At 47.3% G+C, this 24,096-nt stretch overlaps 2 protein-coding genes across 2 annotated transcripts in view; both read right to left on the reverse strand.

The window, feature by feature from the left end:
• Positions 1-632: 632 nt before the first annotated feature.
• sned1 (sushi, nidogen and EGF-like domains 1) lies at positions 633-21,363 on the reverse strand. Its single transcript, XM_034530968.1, has 32 exons — positions 21,145-21,363; positions 15,237-15,524; positions 14,378-14,518; positions 14,073-14,235; positions 13,864-13,989; positions 13,485-13,598; positions 12,866-12,979; positions 12,372-12,485; positions 11,757-11,804; positions 11,562-11,669; positions 10,112-10,204; positions 9,846-9,980; positions 9,433-9,552; positions 9,005-9,121; positions 8,380-8,523; positions 7,781-7,954; positions 7,543-7,656; positions 7,331-7,444; positions 7,121-7,234; positions 6,918-7,034; positions 6,515-6,802; positions 6,249-6,432; positions 5,900-6,012; positions 4,886-5,164; positions 4,204-4,342; positions 4,024-4,106; positions 3,483-3,578; positions 3,075-3,191; positions 1,681-1,768; positions 1,519-1,598; positions 1,378-1,406; positions 633-1,264 (listed from the first exon to the last, which is right to left on the reverse strand). Exons 1-31 carry the CDS (start codon positions 21,361-21,363, stop codon positions 1,381-1,383), a joined length of 4,170 nt encoding a protein of 1,389 aa, XP_034386859.1. The 3' UTR covers positions 633-1,264; positions 1,378-1,380.
• A 1,789-nt stretch (positions 21,364-23,152) lies between these two features.
• The window catches only part of crocc2 (ciliary rootlet coiled-coil, rootletin family member 2), a 33,700-nt gene continuing 32,756 nt past the window's right edge, over positions 23,153-24,096 (reverse strand). Inside the window, exons 34-36 of the mRNA XM_034531195.1 lie at positions 23,941-24,075; positions 23,347-23,526; positions 23,153-23,236 (exon numbers count right to left, since the gene is read on the reverse strand). Of these exons, the coding sequence (XP_034387086.1) occupies positions 23,153-23,236; positions 23,347-23,526; positions 23,941-24,075 (399 nt within the window). The remainder of the gene's footprint in view (positions 23,237-23,346; positions 23,527-23,940; positions 24,076-24,096) is intronic.

Here is a 24,096-nt window from a genome sequence, read left to right on the forward strand (position 1 = left end):
TTCCCCGAGGGTCCTGGTTCAGGTGGGTTTTCCTCTGGAACTTGGGTCTCTAGCCCTTTATGGGAACAGATTGAGATGTTGTTGTACTTCAAACTGTGCTATACACATAATAATTATTCCAATTATTATTACGTTTCATATTATGTTTGATCATGGACAGATGTTGTGATAGCATCACAACCGCACAAGATGCCATCCCGAGACTTTACAGGTGCGTAGTTGTTTAAAGGTGTCGTATCCGGGCCCATCGCAAGATGGTCTCTAGGAGACCTTCTTGCGATGGGGTCACGCCAGCCACGACAACAAACCGCTTCCCCGCTTCCTATCCTGCTACTTTTGGCGGCCTTTCACCAAACCAATGTCCCAGAGCTAATGCAATGAAAGTATTGGCCATGTGTGCTGGTACGACTACAGTATCACCTCAACAGATATGCATGGAAGGACACATGGAAGTAGGTTTCTATGCATATATGGAAAATGATAAACTGAGCAAAAACACAATTACTGGAAGACCTCGTCCGCGTTCTAAGAAGTAATCCAGATGCATATTTGAACCCCAAAAGACACAGGGAGCACCAAACATTTTAACATTTTTATTATTAAAATATTCACCTACAAAATGGCCTATAAACACTATTTACAGAATAGCGAGCAGTGATGCCTGCTAAGACACAGAGAAAGATATTTATACACAGGGAACACCGCCCCGTTGTAAGAGCAAGAGATGATTTCATGGAGTGTGGAGAAAGCATACATTTCCCATCGTCTTTATAAGGAGATCGGGGGGGGGCACATGGAAAAGATTGGGACTCGGAACACTCTACAGTTATTTTACCTGAGGGACAACACCTGCAGCTGAATCACAAATCATAAAAAAACCTCTCCTAATGTGTCAGCATGGATATGGACATGAGGTATATCAGGTCTCCGGTAACATTTGCACACGGGTGTGTTTGTGCGTCAACAGAATCTGTCATCACGCATCACCAATAATAAACGACGCGGGGCCTTTTTTTCATGTGATCGACCGAAGTCCTCCAAACACGGCTCTCAGGAATGAGCAAACACAACCTTATTGCCACATGAATGATGACCTGTTTCTTACAGAATGTCTTAAAATAATGTTACAGTGGGCTCTGACAAGAGTTTCTCAGCACAAAAAAAAAAAAATCAGTTACTTCAAGTAGATTATAAACACCAAATTTGAAGTTAGGCTTTTTCCACACGACAGTGATGACAGTCCTTTCATCAGTACCCAAGGGCTCTAGAAAGAAAAGAAGAACAGCGTTTATGAGACTTCCATCTTGTGCATGTTCATTCATTGTAAAGAAAATACCACCATTGTGGTATTTTCTAATTGTGTTGAAGAAAACCAACCTTTTATTGTTGTCTGTTTGTTCTTCTGACTGTTAGGAAAGACAATATCAGTGTGTGAAAAGAGTCGCATTGGATCCTTTGTCAAAAACAACGTCAACACTGCTCAGACAGCTTAGTTTTTTCTTTCTTTTCTGAACTCACTCTGACTTTTCTTTGGAGGCGTCGGTTCACAAATCTCTCGATAACAAACATCCTGCTGCACTTTATACGTCCTTTTGTACCTGGAAAGGATAGAGTACGGATCCGGTCAGTTACAAGAACGAGCTCCGGACCAGCAGGTCCACAGCCTGATGTGGGACTTACAGGTAGTGGCACACTCCGCCCTCCCAGACGGGCACACTCTTGGTCTCGGAGTAGAGACGGGTGCAGGGGTGCGGCACGCGCTGGCACACTGCAACAAAAAAAAGAAAAAGCGTTGGGTCACATGACACGAGTCATGAATGCTGTTGAAGCCTGCGTCTGCCGCATTGGTTTGGGAGTCACGTGGGACGGAGCCGGGCCCTCCTCTCTCCGGCTGACGGATGCTTTTAGGAAAGGAATGTTTAAACAATCTGACGCTGGATGTTTAGGTGGAGAGAAGGACTCGAGAGGGCCGTGGGTACGCCCAGTGTCTCCTCGCGCACAGCTTCATCAACATCCTTTTATCTCATGTTGTTTGACTGCGTTATTGTCATAGAAGATGACCTTGTGAAGGCAGATTACCTGTATACACAAGGCCATAGGTATCACACACATTTCTTTTCTTCTGAAACTCATAATCATCTTTTTTCTCTCATAAACCGTTCCTTCTGAGGAATAAGCCTTCTCTTATGAACCCATAAAACTGTTGTGTGTTATTCATTTTGACTGAATGAATTGAGCCTGTAAAACGTTGGCCGAAGTAGATAATCCATGAGACACACTAATCACTCACACACATCAAAGATCCAAACAAGAAGGATATTGTTCTCAGATAATGTGCTGCTGCCTCATTCACCCCCCTCAGAACATTCAGAAGACGTTATAAAAGTAACGCTGTCTCCCTAAAAAAAGAAAAGGAAAGTGGCGCAAATGAGACGCTGCTTTGTGCCTTAGCTGGCAGCGTTTTCGTGTTGTACGTTCATGCCCCCCCCTTCAAAGTTAACCAAGCCACTTATAAATGTCAGAGGGGTCAACTGTCAGCGGAGCGTGTTTCCTGCTTTTGGAGAAACCAGAGGTCTATGCATAGCTCCCAGCTCTGTAGTCAGCTTACACGATGACGTGCACATCCAACCGAGATCACGCCAGGGTTCACGCCTCCAGATGCTCCGGCTACGTTGAGAGAAAACTGAACCCTTTGGGAACACGATAAATTTTTTTATTTTTAAATATGCCAACGAAAATGCCAACTAGGACTGTGAGCATGGCACACGTCAGCATACGTCAGCTTGTTGATAAGTGCAGCCTCACAGAACTGACAGCATATAGACGTTGACTCTTCAGACATATAGTGCGAGACTTGTTGTTGTAGGAAACTGTCATAGCGATCAACCTCGGAGCCCTTCCCACTTGGCAGCCTTCTGTGAGGAAGCTCTGGGCGTCTCAAGGTTAGGATAAGATGGGTCTGGACCTCTACGAGGTTGTGATTATATAAGGGGGGCTACACCGATATGTAATGTTGTGGCATGAATGTGTCCGTGCAGGCTGTACCAAGATCTTTTGGAAGCACATCAACTTACGCAGTTCACACTGTCTGCCCTTGAACTCGGCTGCGCAGTCGCAGATGAAGGAGTCGCCTCCGCTCACACATGTACCCCCGTTCTGGCAGGGCAGACTGCGGCAGTCCTGTGGCAACTCTAAAAGCACAACAGCTGGCGTCAACATCCACTGTACAGAATGAGTGTGGGTCTCAGGTTTCAGGCCCACTACTCCACATTACCTCCAGTTGTTACACCACTTCCTCCCTGCTGTGTTTTCTCCTTCTTCTTTTCCAGAATGCAACATCCTGTCTCTTACGGGTAGCATCCTCATTGATATTTCAATCACAGCACGCACAACTCCAATGATGAATTACAGGTGGAAGTAAACAAGTAGTCTGTGCGCCACATCAGCTGGGATCAGTTACAAAGGCACCAAAAGACACCTACCGGGCTTCGCTCTTAAAGCTTCTTGAATCTCCAGTGCAAGGCTGATTTTGTTTGTTGTTTCTTCCATCTTCTCTAATTTCATTGGTGGGTCAGGTCCTGCAAGGAAAAACACGGATCAACGTAAAAAAAACACACAAGAAAAATGAATGATGGCAATATTCATGTGTCGTACTAAATGAGATAGTTTAAAGGTTCTTTAATGTGCGTTCCTCAGCCCGGAACCATGGAACATTACTGATTTTATGAAATGGTCAACATCATATTATGACATCATGGGCGTAGCATCATTAAGAGGGGCTGAGCAATTTCATAAAGGAAGCTTGAGCACAAGATAACATCTGTAAATCAGCTGATCGGTTTAGGTTGTAAACCTCTGCACTGGGATGCATTGGGTGAAAAAAAGTGAAAACGCATATACAGGAAATTATAACATGAATATGAAAAGATGGAATGTACTAATGTTCCTCTGCTGAATTGATCTGGAACTTAGAAGCAGAGTGAAACACTTTATGGGCGGTTGTGTCGTCACACTTGTACTCACTGGAGCGATGTCGAACGGCTTTTCGAGCCAAGTGGGGGAACTTGGCTGTTATCTTTCCCCTTCTGTCAATGAGTTCTGTGTATCTGCAGACAACAACGCTAGAGGTTAATTATCGTCGTCTGAATCAGGTGATGGAAACACATTCTATGTTTTTATGACCATCAACCCTCCCATGTGTACCTGGGCAACTCTGCGTTCTCTGTTTCCGTGGAGCCTCCCAGGTCCTGAGGCTGAGATGGGGGAGGTGTGCGTGCCACCTTAGGCCCCTGTCCAGTGGCGCCTGGCCTCTCTCTTCTCCCTGATCTGGCCCCCATTGGCACTGGGCCAAAGGAAACGTGGACAGAATGTGTCTTAACATCACTTATTTGACATTGGGAGGTTTCTTCTTCCCTCAGTTCCTTTTAGAAACGGAAGGTATTGTCAGTTTTTCATTTTCTTTTGTTTATATATTCTTCTGCATATAAATGTTCATTTATATAAACATGATGTATATATATATAATATTTTTTTAATATTATTTTAACGAACAATTTTAATATCCCTATTGCTATATTATATTTTATTAACTTGCCATTTACATTTTTTCATCTCTGTATTTGAATTAGAATTATTATTACGATTGTTGTTAATTAAGACTTTTTAACTTAATAGTTATTACCATTATTACTATATAGGTATATGTATATTTACCATTCTGGAAATAGGCATTGAAACCTAAAAACTGAACTGCTAAACCATGTATGCCTTGAAAATATCAATAAACAAAACTGTGAAAAAAGAAAGAGTAGGAGCTTCCATACTCAGTGTCTACTTTAGCTAGATAGCGGGCATGCCTTCCACACTGTCAACAGAAGAGACTCACAGGTAGTGAAGGCCAGGTGCTGAGGTATGCTGTGGACCTGCTCCTGCCCGGTGCTCTTCACCGACGTCAGGGCCACATAGTAGTTCTGTCCGGGCGTCAGTTCGCGCAGGGTGTACGATCCTAACTTCCCGTTGGGCAGGAAGCGGCTCCTGGTGTTCAACCCTCGGGTCACGTTGACCACGAAGCCATCTGGGACGTTTCTGGGGAGGCGGCTCCAGGTGATCAGTGCTGAGTTAGTGGTCACGTGTGCCATGGAGAGGTTCTGTGGGGGGAGAGGCCCTGAGGGACAGACGCATGGAGACGGTCACATCCTTTCACGGGCGGCATGAAAAGTAGTCTTCCAGTTGCTACAGTAACCATTCTTTAACTTTATTTGCATTGATTTGGTCGCGCTGTGCTTGGAAATGATTTATTGTCTGCCAAGCTGCCACGAGATGCAACCTTCAGAGCTGCCAGTTAAAAACAGAAAGATATTCATGCTTAACAAAATGAATGAATATCTTTAGGTATCATAGACACAATAGGTGCGGCATAGAACAAACAAAAGGAGAGCACATATATTGTTATCATATTAAATCGGATACGTGCATTGCAGACTAGCCTAAGTTGATCATGGTCATGATACAACGGACAGTAGAATATAAAATGCAGCTTTCAACCTCATCATCACACAGACTCACTTCCTGTCCTCCTCCGGGGCCTAATGACATCTTCTGCTTAACATTTCATTTTAAACCTATATTAATAGGTTACAGTGGGTTGTGGAAGACGTGTTAACCCTTCACACACTGATCATAAGCACTTTGTACAAATGACTATCATCACATTACAAACTTCCTTTAACTACGCTTACAATACATTTAGGAGTGTGAGCATTTAGCCTGTACTGACTGTATGTTTATAGAGGATGAGGTTAAAGAACATACAATTATAATTGACACACTAGCATTAAATGAGGCGGCGTGCGGTCGTGTTATTATGGTTCTGATAACTAAATGATGACATGTGACCTACTTGTCCAGAACCGCAGTGGCCCAGCTGAGTGGCTGGTGGACGGAAACTCATCCGGTCTGACTCCACTTTGAGTCAACACATCCACCGTGTACATCAGACCAGGGAGTAATGAACTGGGAAACAGAGAGAGAATGGCACTACAGCAAACAAAGGACACCTGACCTCATCATCCCCATAACACAGCGATTACACAGCGCCCTCTCCTGGCCGAAAGATATGTATCACCCAAAGCCATACAAAGTGTTGCGCCTCATCAGCACCACTTGGTGGACACACAGGGTGCTGCAGGTCAGTGCATCAGATTGAACTTTTGGGTTATCAGTGCGTGTGGCACAGCGCAGAACCCCACCTGAAGCTGTGCTCCGTGGCGCTGGTGTTGAGCACGGCAGTGCGAGCCTCGCTGCCATCTGAGGGCCACAGAGACACGCGCACCCCACTGATGGCCGCATGACGAGCCACCTGAACCAGCCAGCTCAGCCACACCTGCGAGGAGGACACGTTGACCACCTGCAGCTGCTCCACTGGCTGAGGTCCTAGCACAGAAACACACGCATGAAAACTCCCCCACACACCAGAGAGAAACGCTTTGCAGAAGCCTGTTTCACTAATACTCACTGGTGCGTATGAGTGCGGTGGCAGGCTGACTGTTGTCGTTGCTGTTGGTGTTGCGCTTGATGGAGAAGGTGGAGATGTTGTAAAGCAGGCCGGGTATCAGGCCTCGCATGACGTGGGAGGACTGCCGCTTCTCCAGCAGGTCCGTTTTGGGATCGTTCTGGCCGAGGGGTCCGTACGTGACGAGGAACCCGCTGATCAGGCTGTGGGAGGGCTCCGGCTCGTCCCAGCGCAGCTCCACCTCGTTCTCCTCCACGCGCAGCACGTGGAGACCGGAGGGGGGCAACAGGTCTGGGAACAGTGGCAACCTCCCTTAATGTCACATTCAGACATTACATTATGACAGAGTTGTGTTTGCAGTGCAGAGGATGAGCTACAGGGAGCACAGGGGCTGACTCGTACTCACCTTTCTCACAGTCTTTGCCCGTGTGTCCGACTCTGCAGACGCAGTTGTAGTTCCCTCTCTTGTCACTCCTGCAGAGGCCACGGTTTCCACAAGGTTGCAGCACACACGGGTTCTCCACTTGGGGGGGACAGAGACAAGCAGTTGATACAGCACGGTTCGCCGAGTGCAGGTGAATTTGCTTGAGTCAGCGCGAAGCCACTTACACATCTGGCACTGGTCCCCAAAGAAGCCGTCTTTGCACGCGCACAGATAATTCCGTCTGTAACCCCGACACACGCCTCCATTAAGACAGGGGTGGGACTCACAGCCGTCCTGCTCTGCACACAGTTATGTACAGTAGAACTTGATGTCCTGTATAATCCGTGTGTAAAAATAAATAAATGTATATGCTTCAACACGAATGAACATTGTACCTATTTCACAGTTCTGGCCTTTGAAGCCTTGAGAACAATGACAGAGGTAGGAGCCGGGCCGGTCCTCACATGTCCCCCCGTGCTTGCAGGGTTCCGACAGGCATCCGTTTACGCCTATTGAGAGAGAAGACACACACATACACACAGGAAGCTACAGGCGTGTGCACACGCACTGAATTTCTGCATTTAATATTCGACGACTCAGGCGTTACCTTTCTGACAGCGGTTCCCAGTGAAGCCGTCAACACACTCACACTGGAAGGATCCGACCTGGTTCCGACAGGTAGCGCCATTAAGACAAGGCTGTGATAGGCATTCGTTGATCTCTGTAAGGATGGGGAAGGAAGACATTAGGACGGGAGAGTATCACTCTTATAATTCTTGAGCGTCATCAATTAGGGCTTTTCAGAGATCGTTAAAAGACTGTTTTTGTTCAGGTGTGTTACAGACCCTCACAAATGGGTGGCTGGCTCCAGTCTCCCTGAACACCACAGATGCTCTGGGTGGCTCTGGGCACAGATATGAAGCCTGGGTGGCATACGTAGACCGCCATGGAGCCTGTTGTTGTTGAGGAGAACTGCACCTCGGCGTGCTTCACTTGAGGAGGCAGCCCGCAACCGAGCTCTGAAATGAATACAAACACGTTGTTAATGTCAGCTCGGCCGCATTGTGACGCGAGCTCACAGAACGCCGCCGGGGCTTAAAGGAGCTCATCCAGGAACACGCTAACAGCAACGGAGGTGTTTTCCATCCAGCCGCTCCGTTTTTATCCTCCTAAAATTATCTCCAGCGTGCTGTTGGGGCGCGCAGACATGAATCACCGGGCCGTACTTTATATAGGTTACGTAGCCGCTCTATATCTGTACATGGGGGGTCTCCAGTGCAGCAACACTGCTAAAATTATCTTCAGATGGAAAGCCAGTATCTCTACACTGAACAGCTCAGGATATCCCCTGCCTGTGCCAACCCATTGAAGTGAGTGTGACCCAAACTTCGGCATCGAGACCGAGATCTGGACTTTATTGCGTGGGGACACCCGGCCTGCTTACCTGCGGGGGTTTGTACGGAGCTCCTGCTTACTTCACAGTGCCGGCCGCTGAAGGCCTCTGTGCATTCACATTTGTACTTTCCTATGTAGTGGAAACATGTGCCCCCATTCAGACACGGGCTGGAGGCACACGGGTCCGGCTTCCCTGCAAGGAAACATATACACCGAGTATTAATAATAATAAAAATGAACAATAAGTAACATGTTTGATAAGGATACGAGAGAGAGTGTAGACCTCCGATAAGGCCAGATGCCCTATCTGTTGATAACAACAAAAGTGAAACATAATGTGTGTGTCAGCTGATGCGAACCTTTCCTTTTGTTTGCCAGTAGTTTATTTTGTAATCCAGCTGACAAACAAATAAAAAAAACTTTTCTTGACCTTGGCAAATCAAATCTTGATCAGAGTATAAAACCCACTGCCAGATCCGTAACTTGTGTCTCAATCGGTTTGAACAGAAGCAAACATTGAGTAGAATCCTTTCCGATCATTTAGTTTTACAAAAATGTTTCTCATCCAAATATGAACCCCAGTGACTGTTATGAGGAGCATTCAAGGCCTTGGAGCTCTGGCGGTGAGAATGCTTTCTGTGCATTTCTACTCAAATGCTTTGAATATCACTCACCCACTTCACAGTGTTTCCCAGTGAATCTGTACGGACACACACATCTGTAGCTCCCTGCCTCTTCCTTACAGGAGCCTCCGTTGCGGCAGGGCCCAGAAGCACAGGTATTGAGTCGAACTGGAGGGAGACGGGGAGAAGGGAATCTTTGAAGCAGAGACTGGCTTTTAATCACGGCAAAAAAATAAAAAATCAGTTCCAGCACATTGCAATTCAAGTCGTAATTCAGGAAAGAAATAGGTCATAACTCAGTCACAAGTACAAATTATCATAAGCCTTTTGGCGCTGTGATATTTCAGGCAGCATTACGAGTAATGGCATCTTTCCTGGTGCATTAAAAGCTGGGTTTAAACCTGAGTAACAAGTCTGAAGGCCGTTTTGACAAAGGCACTCCATGTGAAGGGGTTCTTCTAGTCGGTCAATAAGGCTACCTTTTTCACAGTGCTTCCCCCGGTATCCGTATTTGCACTCGCAGGTGTAGCCTCCGTCCCGCTCGTAGCAGTAGCCTCCATTCAGACACGGAGAGGAGTCGCAGACCGATCGGGGCTGCACTGAAAAACACACACCGAGACTTGACTGTGTTCCATTGCGCTGAGCGACCTCTTTAAATGTATTCGAGCATGTGGACTTTGCTTGGAAGAAGAACGGGAACAAGAGAACCCATAGGTTATTTGACATTTTATGATTGGATCAAATGCCACGTCGTAAACGCAAACTGCAAAATGTAACCGTTCCCTTTGGAATAGAAAGTGACACATGTCAAAACCAGTGTGTGTGTTTGTCACCATAGAAACCAGCTGCTCCCTGGCCTCTGAAGTGCCGTGTTGTTTGGTCGGTGCCTTACCATAGGGGTAGAAGTCCTTGTGGTCCAGCTCCGCTGCACTCGTCTGACATGTGCACAGGTAGGTCCCTCCGTACTCCAAACAAGGGCCGCCATCAGGGCACGTCCTGCTGTTACTGCATGGCGTCTGGGTTACTTCTGAGAGAAAGGCATTGTGAATGGCGGGTTCGAGGCGTTTGTGATGTTACGGCGACCCACGTTTTCTTTTCTGTCCACATTAATCCAAGCTCTTGCGGGACACCTGATAGGATTATACGTATCATACTCACCAAACTGACAGTAGAGTCCTGTGTAGCCTGAAGGGCAATCACAGGTCCCATTGATGTCCACACAGACACCCCCATTCTGGCAAAGACATTCCTCTGCAGACACAGGAAGAGAGGAAGAGAAAGAGAGGAAGGCTCAGAGCTGGAACGTTTCCTCCAGCTACTTGAAAGCAAGTAGGATGTTACGTTTTCCGTACTGGCCGTAAACACAGGCAGAGGGTATAAAGTTCAACATGTGTCCCATATGCCGAGCGTCTTTCATCTGCTATACTGTAAACCATGCATTGATTTGCTGTCCTCTCTCTTCCCCTAATCTCTTCCAACAAAGTGCACAGGATCCGGCGCGCTGCACATCCGCTGCGTACACATCGTGAGAATGTTTTTTATTTCCTCTCCTCCTTAATTGCAGCGGCAGATCAAAGGACGCGGCCGTATCGCAGCAGACAAAAGGCTTCCCCTTTGAAGTCCCGGCAGCTCGGTGGAGGGTATTATTTTTCTGATGATATGGGGCATATTTTGTGACCAGAACACACGGCCCCCGAGGGCAATTAATGGATTGTTAATTTGCACGAGCCACTTTCATTGGCCACCTGTGCGGCCCGGGCCCTTTGATCTGGGAGCCCTGATTAGGCACTTCTGAGTCCCACTACTTTCTCTTCCTTGGAGGATCGTGCTCCTTTTTCCACTGTGCCGTCCAAGTGAGCCAGGCAGGAAAGTATTTGGGAGATTTAGGAGAGCCTATATAAGCACTGATAGTTATTTCAGCTCAAGGGTGAGAAGTAGCATGCATTTGCAATAGCTCAAATACTATTAAAGAGCTTTTGGTGAAAAAAAAAAGAACAAACTGCTATCAGAAGGTGACGCTAACCTCTCATGGGAGCCGGAATTAGCTTTAAATGGCTCACTAGTTATTTCCTAAAACATCAAACGTAATATGGAATGGCTTAATTTATGAAAGGGAAGGTATGAAGCATTAGCTGAGGATGGTAGCGTTTTACATATTTTGTGTTCAAACTGGTTGATGGTTATGCAAGCAGCAGCTGTGTGCTTGAAACCATAGTGTGGTGCGATGGCCGACTTCCAGAGCAGCCAGTAGCCGCGTGGAAGCATGCATATTTCAACAGCTCTGTCTGAAGAAATGACCTGAATACCAAAGACCGGCTTTGACTCATAAAGAGGCCTTTTTAAGTCTAGACAAAGCACTTCCTCTTGTTGGTAAACTAATAAAATGTGCTATAAAACAATTATTCACAACATCAAGCGACTGGTTCCCGTAGTAAACTGGGCGAGGCCGTGACAGTTTTGATAATTAGAATAATCCATCATCACAGCAGCCTCTCCCAGGGCAGACCTCCACATTCCTGTGGGATCGCACAGCTCCTCTTTAAAAACCGGCTCCCTACCTGCCCAGCGGCCTGCAGCGAGCGCCAGCCGGGCTAAAAGTGTACAATACCTTCACACTCGTCGCCGTAGAAGCCTGGAGCACACGTGCAGTTGTAGGCTCCCGAGCCGCCGTCTTCACAAATGCGGTGCTCCGTGCAGCCGTCCTGTTCACAGGCGGCTGCATGTGGGGAAAGCACGGCGGGCGGTGTGAGAATCAAACCAACGGAACTCAACTGGCAGAGCTCAACACTGTACATGCTTTTACCTGTTTGGTTTTCCGTCTCGGTTGAATTGACCTGCAGCACCACCAACTCTGAGAGAGGAAGATAAGAACGTGCTTCAAAGGGTCAAAGGGTCACTTACCGCTGGGGCTATTTAGCAATGCCGACTTATTTGCCCAGGTTAGAAGACACCCGTCTCAGATATATGCCGCCTCCCCCAGACAGTGGAGATGAATGGAATCACGGCCATTTCAGAAAAAAAGTATCCCTGTTATAACCTGTATACATTACTTGTTATGACTTTTACAACTCCCTGTGGAAGCTGTACACTTTTATCGAAGTGGCGGCAGATATCAGACCGATACCTCAAAACCTGAGCCAGTAAACCCAGAACTACCTGCATGACAAGAGGTCTCTAATGAGGGGCAAGAGATACAGTACATGAGACATATATAAGTGTATTTATTGATATTGAAGCATGGCCTATGAGTAGCTACAAATTGCATTCCAGATATGCTGAAAAAATGTTTGTGCTAAATGTCCAATGTCATCGTGACATAGTATGTCCACCAGAAAGCTGACAAGTTTTATTATTCAGCAAATTGAGGAGATTTATTTTTCACAAATGTTGGTCACGTTAATGTATGAATTCAAGTCACCTGTCTCGCAGAGCGCTCCGGTGAAGGCGGCGGGACAAATGCAGGTGAAGTTGGCCACCTGATCCACGCACTCCGCTCCGCTCTGACACGGCTGCGACTCGCATTCGTTGATGTCTGGAGGACGCACAAAAGTCAGCGAATCAGACGGGAGAGCTTGATAAGCAAGATGTGGTTGTCCAAGTCAAGACGTTGAGACCAATGAACTTCCCCCTGAAAGCATTTCATTGGCATTAGGAGGAATCCCGTCTGGTGTAGACACAAGGATTCATGAACTGTGCCGGGCCATTCAATTCCCCAACAGGTTTCATCAACAATCACAAGAGGCAGCAGATTGGTTCACGTCTTTTTGGAAAACCAACCATGACTTCCGAGGACAAGAACAATAAAGAGTTGTTTGCAAATTAATTCAACCATAACGTCAAGATAGCCTGGGGGAACTCTCTGGACAAACACATGTGCCAAATAGAGCTTGATGTAGAGAGCTTCCTTCCTACCTGTCTCACACAGGACGCCAGTGTAACCCGCTTCACACACACAGGTGAAACTGTCAGTGCCTTGAACACACAGCGCGTTGTTGAGGCACGGCCTGTCTTTGCACTCGTCGATGTCTGCAACACACACACACAGAGGGACAGAGAGACATGCTCATGGAGTATTTACTCAGCTGATTAATATATCCGACACACTGCTCCACTCACTCTGCAAGTATGTGCTGCTGGCTGTGAAAGGTATTAGAAGAGGTTTGATACATCTTCACGGGCTGGACTGTGGGAATAGGCCCAGAGAGGCTGGACCAAGATATTCTCAAATACCTGTTGTGTGTGTGTGTGTGTGTGTGTGTGTGTTTGGAAACTGCTTAATGAGGATCAAAATACCTTAATTAATCAGAGTTTTTCCAGGTCTTTCAGGCTATATTTAGTGCATGCATGTTTTTATATAAACAGGGTATTTGGCTATTGTGTAAAATGATATGAACTGTATGTGCGTTTCTTGTACGTGCTGTTACTTCAGATTTGAGCAATTTCCATGTAGTTCTACGGAAGCTATTCTATAAAAAAAGGAATAAACAAATGCAACTGTGTATGCCAGCTTTAAGGGGAGTGTGTTTTGTACCTGTTTCACACTGAATCCCAGTGTATCCAGGTGGACAGCGACATAGGAAACTATTAATCTGGTCTTCACAAGTCCCCCCGTTCTGGCAAGGATGTGAGGCGCACTCATCGACATCTACAGAGAGGGAGGAGGACAAAGGAGGTAGTGTGACTCTATTCATCAGAAGAAAACCAAAGTCAGCTGGCAAGGTTATGTATCGGCTTCATGCAAACGGATTTGCATGAAGCTGATACAGAGATGAAGAATATGTCCTCTGGTACGTCAGGTTTCTAGTCTTTTTCTAGGAGTTAACATTGTTTGTCCTGGCTGATCTCAGGTCGACAGTTATTCATCACACCGTGCCGAGTGTGCCGAGCACAACAGACCAACCGTAACTCACCGATCTGGCATCGCCGGCCGGTGAAGCCGGCCAAGCAGGAACAGGTGAAGGAGGGGTTGCCTGTGATGCAGTCGTCGATGCACTGGCCGCCGTTCAGACACGGTCGCAGGTGTGGGCACACCGATGCTGTAGAGAGAGAGAGGGGTAACGGGAATCCGAGAAGTACCAACAGTTTGAAGGAAGACTAATCTCTGAGAAGCAGATCTTACTTGAATCATTGCAGCCACCCACTTCCACGTTCGCATCGTCTATACGGAAGACCCATTTCCCCGGGTAGCCCACGTTGGTGGTTCCCTCCACGTTCACCACGTCAGCCGTGCGCGAGCCGGGGATGTTGAAATAGCGCTTCCCGTCTCCGGCGTTGAAACCTGCCTGGAAAGAGAGTAACAAAGGAGGCCGGCGTCACAAAAAGAAAACAGAGTTCAGGCACCTGAAAAGTTCAGTTTGCGTGTTCACAGGAAGCAGATCATCCAGTGCATACTGTGACCATGAGCAGTACACGTTGGTATCTCACCTGCGCTGCAATCCCACCCAGCCCAGCCAGGTTCCCTCCACTGCTGGCATGCATGCCCGTGGTCCAAGTGACGTTATTGTACTGGAATATGGTGAAGGAAAGCTCTCCGTCTGTAATAAGCACCACTTGGAAAGTATTCACCTGCGTAGAGAGGAACAGACTTGGTTCAAACATGTCCTGATTTCAACCCACTTCGGCATGCATCCGACAGACTGCTCATTTGACCGGTGCAGACTCTTACATCCCAGTCAGGCTAGAGACAGTATCGACTCATCGGGGCCTGTTGTCGAGGGAGATTACAATTAGAATGAAACCCCAATTGCTGTGCGTTCTAACCACATGTGACATCCCACTTTAGCAACAAGGCTATTTCCTGGGACTTGGAGAGTATCTGGGCCAGTGGCTCCAGGAGGCTCATCCCTATCTGGGGAGCTTGGGTCCATACCACCACCGTCATGTTCACATGTTTTCAGTGGAGTCCATGGTGCTACAAGTGACTCAGGCTGGTGAAAGTGTGTGAGGGGCGTCAGCCTATTGTAGCTGGATACTTTTTGTATATATTACACCAATTTAGACGATTTGATTTGGACGGTTATTTTACTCCTAAACACAAATAAATTGACTTTACTTACTTTTCTTTAAATCAAATCAAATCTTTTTCTTTTTTCAAACTGTTGGAAATGCTCCATAATCTTTCCACATACTGTACCCTCTGGTAACTGCAGAAGTACCTCCTGAGGTTTAAGTACCTCTGCTTGGGGATCACTGATCTAGATACTTAAAACCTCCACTGAGGATCAGAGCTGCAATAAACAGTAACTACATGCTAGAGGGCTGCAACGTTACAGTGAGCTTGTACCGGTGTGAGGGAGTTGCCCCCAAAGAAAGTAACTTGGTGCCATGTGGAGATGAGGGCCCACGTGGCGTTGAAGTTGGGGAACTCTGAGAAGTACGTCTTGACGTCGCCCGAGGCCCTCTTCAGGATGGAGGGCTCCTTGCTCTCTCTGTAGAAGACCCTCCCTGCTCGACGGTTGTCCACATCAGCCCAGAACGGCGCCACGACCCTCCTGTCCCCGGCGATGGGAAAAGCCACAGGCGTGAACTGAGACACCTCCCTCAGGAAAGACACCAGGCCATTGTTGTTGACCTGAGGAGGAGATTCAGGGTTAGAGTGTGCCAATCGGACGAAGCACACGGAGGTATAATTTACCACACGTGTCAGGTGGAGCCACCGGGACTTGTTTGTAGGGTCAGTGGTGCATCGGGTGCTGAGGAGAAGAGGGCGGAGCTGGCCGAGCGCTCCCGTAACGGATGTTTGTGCTTCCCATGTAGCAGCAGACGCCAGACCAGGTTTCTGCTGCTCACACGCCGGGAAAGACGCACGTGGCCTTTAAATCCCACAGATGTCTGCCAACGGCAACGTAACCAAATAAATGAGCACATGCTCCCCTTCGTCCACATGTCTGCTCGGTGAGAAGTGCACAGTCAGCACTGCAGCTCTGCACCGAGGTGAAATATCAACTTCCTCAAAGGTCAACTTTAACCGCTCAATTACTGGTGTAGCGCGGAAGCAATTTGAAACAATAACTGATTAGTCGACAGAAATTAAACCGACCATCACTTTTCCTCTCAAAGATGGGCAGTTGTGGTTATTTCCGTTTCATATGAATGAAACATCTTTGAGTTTTGGACTGCTATTCTGACAAATCAGCAATTTGGAGACAACATTTCTGAGGTTTTATGGATTTTAACATATAATATGACTCCGTTGCTCTCACAGATGGGATTTTTATACATGTTTTGGCATTCTGTTGTTCCTCTTAAAGCTGCATTAATTGCCTTTTGAGCCACTCGAGGGCAGCAGAACAAGCTGTAAACCCCACATTGATATATTATACATTATAATGTGTTTGCCAACTGATGCCTATATGCACATCCAGCAACAGTAACATTCATTGAGAGATGTGTTTCTCTCCACATAGCAAACGTAAGCCCAATATACATTGTCCTTAGCTGTGATTTGGTCTACAACAACTCCAGGGGGACCAATCACATGTCCACCAGCTGTTGGTTGTCGCGTGGTGCTGGGTAGATTGTATCCGGTTGGCTGAGAGAACAGCGATGTTACAGGCTGTAAAACCTCAAACAAGGAGCTTAAAGATGCACAGTGAGGTGATCATTATTTGAGAGTGTTACTACAAGCAACCGCTTAAACATACAACAAGTAATGTGATCTATTGTTAATATAAAAATATTGAATAGGGATTACAACAGGCGACAAAAAGCCACAGAACCAAGATGTTTTGCTCAAGGGTTCCCTGCCGTGGTGCACGGTAAAAGAGCTTTGGGGAAAAGGATCTGGTGTAGGAAGTAAATGAGGAATGTTTAGTTATTTAGGGGAGAAAGTGAACAGTGAAGCATACAGAGAGTCCTTATATCACAAACATTAGGTCACGTCCGACCAGCTACATTTGTGTGCGCTACGTTTTGAACCTCCTCTGACACAAGACACACGTTTTACGGGCTGAAGAGTTGAAATCCACGTGACAGTAATTGATATATCACTTCTGGGTACGGTCCTTCCCACCACGGCACCTTTCTGTTCCTCCTAAGGAGTGAGCCGGGTGAATGGCACGGCGACAGAGCAGCATCGCTCCCCGCTTGTATGAAAACCAGAATTTGAAGGACCTTGCTGTAAAAACAGCAGAGGAAGTTTTGTTTGGCACGGCACAGGGGCTAAGTTAATTGCCCGACCGCAGTCTTCCCCTCTGCATCAGCGTGATGTGGTGAGAACGTGGCTGATGTGGGGAAAGAAAGAAAAAAAGAGGACCGACTTGCAGGGGCAGAGGTCAGCCAGAGCGCCATCTGATACCGGGAGAAAAACAAAAGAGAGGGCACAGGTCTGGATGAATGGAAGGATGTACATGAGCTACACACCTCCCTCACCCACATCGCCACTAATGAGAGTCCTGTGGTAGCAGCGGTCTGGAAGTCGCCCGTCTTACAGCTAAATTAGTGTCGGAAATCATGCCGAACTCCAAATAGAGTTTATGCCCCGATGCTGGAATACGTTTCACCAACTAATCCAATCTGTAGTAGCATCTGGAACTGTTTAAACAAGTGTACTTCTTACTTGTTCATATTTTCTCGGGGACCACTTTGACTCGGCAATGACCTGAGAGGAATTGATTACAGAACTTTTCTTACTTTGCATCGGGTCACATACTTTTCTTCTTCTCGTGGGTTTCGCCCGGGCATCCAGTGGAGGGTGGGTCTGCGTGTGAATGGGTTCAGTGCTGCCTTGTGTTGTGTTGTAACATGACCAAGGTCAGAGAGAGGTGCGATTAGCCAACCCTGCAAGAAGCATCCCCCCCCCCCCCGCCCCCCGCCCCCCGCCCGTATTTCTTGCTCTCGCTCTCAATGGTGCCACTCCACACTAAGACTCACGTTATTTTTTTTGGGACTTCTTCTGCCGGATACATCCGGGATTTTGCTTGGGTGGTTTTCTTTAGGCCAAGCATTTTTTATTGGACAAAAATAAACTTTCATCTGGCTTCAGTCGAGCCAAAGCAAACCCCCGAATGAAAAAGGTGCCCGTGGATCAGCGTAGGAAAACATTCGCTTTCCCCGTCAAATACGGAGGTTTCACAGTTACAAGCGTGTGCAGTTATTTGACGAGACCGAAGGAAGTGATAACAGTGTGTGCCCGGGCCGTCTCCTCACAGCCACGCTCAACGGCTCCTCCAAAGACTTTAGATAAAGGCAATAAATCCTCACTGGAACTAAAACAAGTCATATGGAGGTTCGGGGTATTGATAATGTAACATATACTTCCATTGAAGGGATTTTTACGTTAAGAAAGTTGGATTTTACAATTGCGATATATATTATTGTTTACTGTTGAACAGCCTGACATTAGAAAGAAAGGTAAGTGCTGCACTAAGAAACCAAAAACATGACTTCTAATCATCGTATTTGGATACATTTAATAAAGTGTTGGGCTTAAAGTCTTAATTGTATGGCTTGATATTTTGGGCCACTTCTTCGTGTATTTTGTGTTCTTGTCAGATGAGAACATGAACAGGATTATTTCTTGGCTGGGAGCGTTGACTTCCTGGAGTCTTGTCATCGCCACGAGCTTACAAGGCAACCAGCAGAGACGGCAGGAAGTCACTGCGCCCGGCCAAGAAAGAGGTCAAAGCCACAACTTATTAGTATTATTTTTGCACAAAATAAAAAGGTTGTGCTCAGCGAAGCTAACCATCTCCCGGCTGCAGCTTCATAGTTAACAGACAGACATGAGAGGGGCATCAATCCCCTCACCTAGCTCTCATCGAGCTTCCCAAAATGCAGAACCGCTCCTTTGAAAGCTGACTTCAAGGCTTCAAGGCATTTGAAGGTACGTGCAGACACATCTCGTCCATGGGGGACAAACTGTTTCTAACACCCCTCAGAAATGTCTCTCATCCCACACATGCATATAAATAGCACCCATGCAGAGTACAAAGAATACAAACTTGATGCGCACATCTTTGGGCCATACATCGTGGTGAGGGAAAGTGAGTGAATGAAAAAGGCTCAAACTGAAGTGTCAAAGCTCTTATGAAGAGCAGATGAGCACTAACAGATGTGTGAAGAGTGCAGTTACACTTTAGCACGTTCTTGGCAGGAACTTTCAAAAAATTGATTTGAATTTTGTTGAAATGTAGCTTATTTCTAAATACGGAGAAGCCCCCACATTACGATAAATGACACGTTTCGGCATACACACGCACAGTTTTCCCTCTGTCCGTGAGTTTATGCATCTACAATAAATACCGTTGATCATAACCGTCTATTCTCACATCTGCTTTTCAACTCGTGCGCCCTCGTCTCGCACCTTGGACATCCTCCTTCATGTTCTTCACACTGGCCATCCGTAAGAGTAGTTAACCCGCGAACTGCATTGTTTGGGAGCCCCGAAGACTCTTTGCAGATACATCTGTGTTCTGTTAAAGTGATTGGTCATTTCTCAGATAACGCAGCTGGACAGCTGGAAGACCCCTGCCATGTTATCTGAGGCGTGGGAGGATGGGGAGGGGGACCTGGGAGGGGGAGAGATCCCAGCAACATGTGAAAACTCCCTGACACAAACCATAACAGAGGGACAGCCTGGTTACCAGCAGGCAGAAGAGGGACTGGGGCGGGGCCGTGTCTGTGGGGGGGTAACCCATGTTTGTACAGGTCTGTTGATATGACTTCTGTAACCAAGAGTCACACGGCTGTGGCACTCATCAGATCCGCTGCTGTTTATCTCGACCACAACCGCTAACAATAAGATGTCTTCCGGAAGGGACAAAGACTGATAGTTGAGGGTCTGAAGGGATCTGCTGTGAAGGGGTTCCAGGGCTGCTGAACACAATCAGTTATGACAATAAAGGAAGGCAGCACCGACAGACCATCGAAATTCTGTTTGGTTCTCCGGCTTCCATTGCGGCGGTAGCCCAGAGGCTCGGAATAAACTCCTGGGAGAAGAAACTATTCACACTAATTCAGCCCCCCCCCCACTGAATATTAACTGTTCAAAGCAGCTCTCCGGTGGCAGGGGTCACCATGTGGTCCGTGCGCTCTACAGCAGATGTTTAATGAATTCAGGTGAGGCATTTCAAAATGAGCGTGAGCGTGATTTTAAGTGCCTGTCACAATCCGTTACGCCTCGCGTGACTACAGGATCACAGCCCAATGGGATGCAGGGTGAGCCAGAGGATGAGTGGAGCGCTCCAGATAATAAGATGCTAATTCGATCAACAAGACAAGTTACTTGTCTTATCTTGTCTAATTTGACTAAACGTGCAGAAGAAGCGATACACCGGCTTGCTAAACTGGGAAGAAAACACAACTGGGATATACAGAAGCTGCGGACCACTCAAACACGGCCGCTGTCCGTGCACGAGAGTTTTAAAAATGTCTTCATTGGGACACTGACCTCACCCCCATTGGCGCAGACGCTTAGATTAGAAAGATGACCTTTGACCTTGCCCATTGTTGCCATGGTTCCTCGGGTTCTCCTGCCCACGCGTTGAACAGGGGAGGAGGAGAGCGAACGCGGGTGCACAAACCCTCAACAGGTGGTGTTGGTTTAAGGGAGTTCTGCCTTTCCGTGCGCTGGAGCCGAACCCAATACATGACAAAAGGCAGATCAAAGGGTGTTTCACTATGGTGCGTGAAAATCCTTGTCAAACCATTCAGCTTCCTCCCGTGAGCGCTGTTTGTTTCTCTCTCTCTCTCTCTCTCTATCTCCCTCTCTCCGCATGCATATTTCCCCCCACAACCCTCTCTGAAAACAAACTGCTCACAGATGCTCTGTGGCAACAGTAAGAACACAAACTGTCATTTCCTTTAACAGCTCATTGTGGACTTACCAGAACAGGGCTCGCCACTGTTCTGCTCATAGTTCCTCTCTCACACTCTCCCCTCTGCGAGGAGGGCAGATGTAAAGTGAAGAGAATGTCAGAAGGATTACGATTCCACCCGTGGGGGGTACACACAAGTGAGGTTACCCACCAGATCTTGTGAGCGCACACAAACATATACAAACTCTCAAAGGGCGCTGTGATGTTGTATTTGGCTGCACGCCAAATCTCCTATCCCTGAGGCTCTTATACAATCCACACCATGTCAGTTTCAATTGCCAACTGCAAAGTGCATGCACACACATAACTGTACATGGTGAAATATTAAGACATTGACACACACACATCAGTAAAAACACACTGCGTTGTACTCACGTAGAGTCCCGTGTGCTTGTCTCCAAAGAAGGGGAAAGCAACGGAGATCTCCACGAGCCTGGAGCCTCCGTCGTCCTGAGCGATGGTCTGGGAGTCCCCCTTGTCCTGGCCAAAGGGGTAGAAGTCCTCCAGGGGCACGGCGGGTTCCACCCTAGGCAGCAGGTCCAGGGAGAGCAGGGTGCAGAAGCAGGGCAGCAGGGCTCGCAGCACCAACACCATGGCCTCAGCCACCCAGGGATGGAGCTGACAGCGGGCAGCGCGGCGGGGAGGGAGGAGCACGCACACCTGAGGCAACAAGAGCACAGCGGAACAGGACAAGACCGTACGTTCCTCCTTCTCAACCACAGCCGTCTGAATCCTCCCCTGACTGCTCTGGGCTCTGCCTCTCACTCCCCTCTCTTGTCCTTTAGTAGTGAACGGGGCTTCTTGTGTAAGACGGGGGAATACTGTAGATTCCTTGCATTCTGCTTGCTGCTGGATACTGCATGAGCTACACTCCGTCTCACTGAAATGAAACGAGGGAAGGAATGAAAGAGGGGGAGAAGCGTGATTCAGCTGAGATGTTTTCTTTTTTTTTTTTTTTTTTTTTACAATCCAGCAATTTGGTCCCTGATGGTCAGCTTAGAAATATCCTCAATAAAAGCTCTATTCTGCCTGCCAAAGGAGTTCTTTCACTTTTTGGCCCCACCTCCCCCACAGGGATTCACTACCTTGCATAATTAGCTCCTTCCAGCCAATAGGAGAAAAGAGGCCGGTAACTGGATAACCACTGGGCGGATCTATGATAATCAAAGGGCTGCTTTAAAGATTTTCCCCTTTCAGTGAGACTTCTACTATGTACAGTTACCAAGGCATGCAGGGTTCCACGTTGAGAAGACCTGCGTGTGCGCTGCTGCGACAATGCAACACTGTACAGTGAGTATTGTGTCAGTCAGAACTGAAGTGAAAGAAAAAGGGAAAACACGGATACTTCCACGTCCGTGTGCAGACTGCAGACGCGACACGTTTGTGGTTTCTAATCATCAAGGAAGACCACGTACCGTCTAAAGGCTTTTAGGGTTGTGAAGGATTAAGGGATCGCCAGTGAAACTTCCAGAGAATGACGATCCCCACAGACCTTGGCGTCTGCAGCGATCTTTGAAAAGAAAAACACTTAAGACAGCGCTGGCAACAGAGAACGAAGGTCATTCTCTCACCCACAACACTAAATCCACAAAAGCTTTTAATGGTGCGAACCCAACGCCAGAACTCACATGCCATGAAAGGGCAGCGCTGTCCGTCGCAAAGTTCACAGAAAACTCTTTTATTTTCTATTTTCCCGTGTGGCGAGCAGAATAAACACAACCATCGATTGTCAATTCTCAACAAAATTGGATGAATATGCTCCGATACACCCACTTTATTAAAAACAATCACAGCTTTTGAAGACACACATATTAAACAAAACATAACACAAGAAATGAGTCGCCCCATGGAATCTGTATGCCTGAGACACTAATTACAGCGACGGGAAAATCTGCAAACAATTATTGTAAATATTTGGATATATATTCTCATTAGTATACACAAACAGTGATTATATGACATATACAATTGGTACATGATCAATATGACAAATGAGTATAGGAACAATCACCACAGCAGAATGAAGAACCAACTAAGGAAACCTTTCATCACAGTGTTTCCGGAAAAAGAAAAGAAAAAGAACGACTCGGCATAAACGCCAACTGCAGCGAGCGAGAGGAAATCCGTAAAACTATTTGGCACATCCAGTCCCCTGATAAACAGAACACTCATTGTTTGTTGTTGTTGCGTTTTCCTGCAGATTAATGTAATCCGGTGTGCACATGTGCACGGGCGGGGCCGAGCGCCTTGGGAGTGTGTTGCTGTGCGTGCGTGCGATTCCAAATGTGGACGTATCTCGTAACATAATGTTGTTGGGAAGCTGCCAGAGGAACAGGGAATGAGGAAGCCAGAGGTGCTACATACTTCACTGCAGGGTCTCCGCTTACACACCGGGTTGGAGCATCTGATTGAAATAGGCCTGTCGTCTTCTTGTCTCCTGATCCAGCTGCTCTTTCAGAGTCAGCACCTAATTAAAAGAAAAATGAGGCTGGGTGCACAAACACAAATACGCAGACATAATCCTGGAGCACAAGAGAGACCTTCCTAACCAATGACCCACACTTAGGATTAAAATACCTGTTCCTCCAGGCATTTGACCCTCTGGCGATGTGCCTTCTCCCTTGTCTCCAGGGCATGCTCTGCTTGAAACTGGCTGTCTCTGAGACGATCCGTATCCAAATCCAACTCCTGGTGATGGCGCGCTGTCACCTCCAGGAGGCGCTGTGCATGAGCGTGCTCCAACTGGGAGACTTGGGCCTGAGGACCGTTCACATGAGTTTACAGAAAGGAAACAAAGGTCGGTAAGCGTAACAATCTGAGGCTGAGCAGACATGGGGCGCACAGAGGTTCTCTGACCTCTGGGGTTACCGAGGTCGTGACCCCCTCACTCACTTGCCTGGGCAAGATGGCCAACTGGAAAACAGCTTTGTTTGTTGATAGATGTAAACAATCAAACACAAGTTCTAGAAATGACATTGGAACAGTAGCCATCCCCTTTTTGAGAATTATGATAAGCCACTGCTTCAAAGAGTTTTTGTATTGTCATACTACTGAAATGCTTAACGTCAAAGTACAGTACACGCAACTTGTTCCCATACACGTTATATCTGTAAAGACGTGTTCTAAATAAGTGAGACCCCCCCAGGCTATCTGATCCAGCAGAACTCTCACCTGCACAGTCTGCAGCTCACCCTGCTTGTCAGCCAGCTGCTGTTCCAGGCAGCAGACTGTCCGTCCCAACTGCTCCTGGTCCCTGGCCGCCGCCGCAGCCTCCCCCTCCTCCCTCCTCAGCCGCTCCATCTCCACCTGACGACAACGCGAGGGTGA

This window comes from Cyclopterus lumpus, chromosome 4 (assembly GCF_009769545.1).
Source record: "Cyclopterus lumpus isolate fCycLum1 chromosome 4, fCycLum1.pri, whole genome shotgun sequence".
NCBI lineage: Eukaryota > Metazoa > Chordata > Actinopteri > Perciformes > Cyclopteridae > Cyclopterus > Cyclopterus lumpus.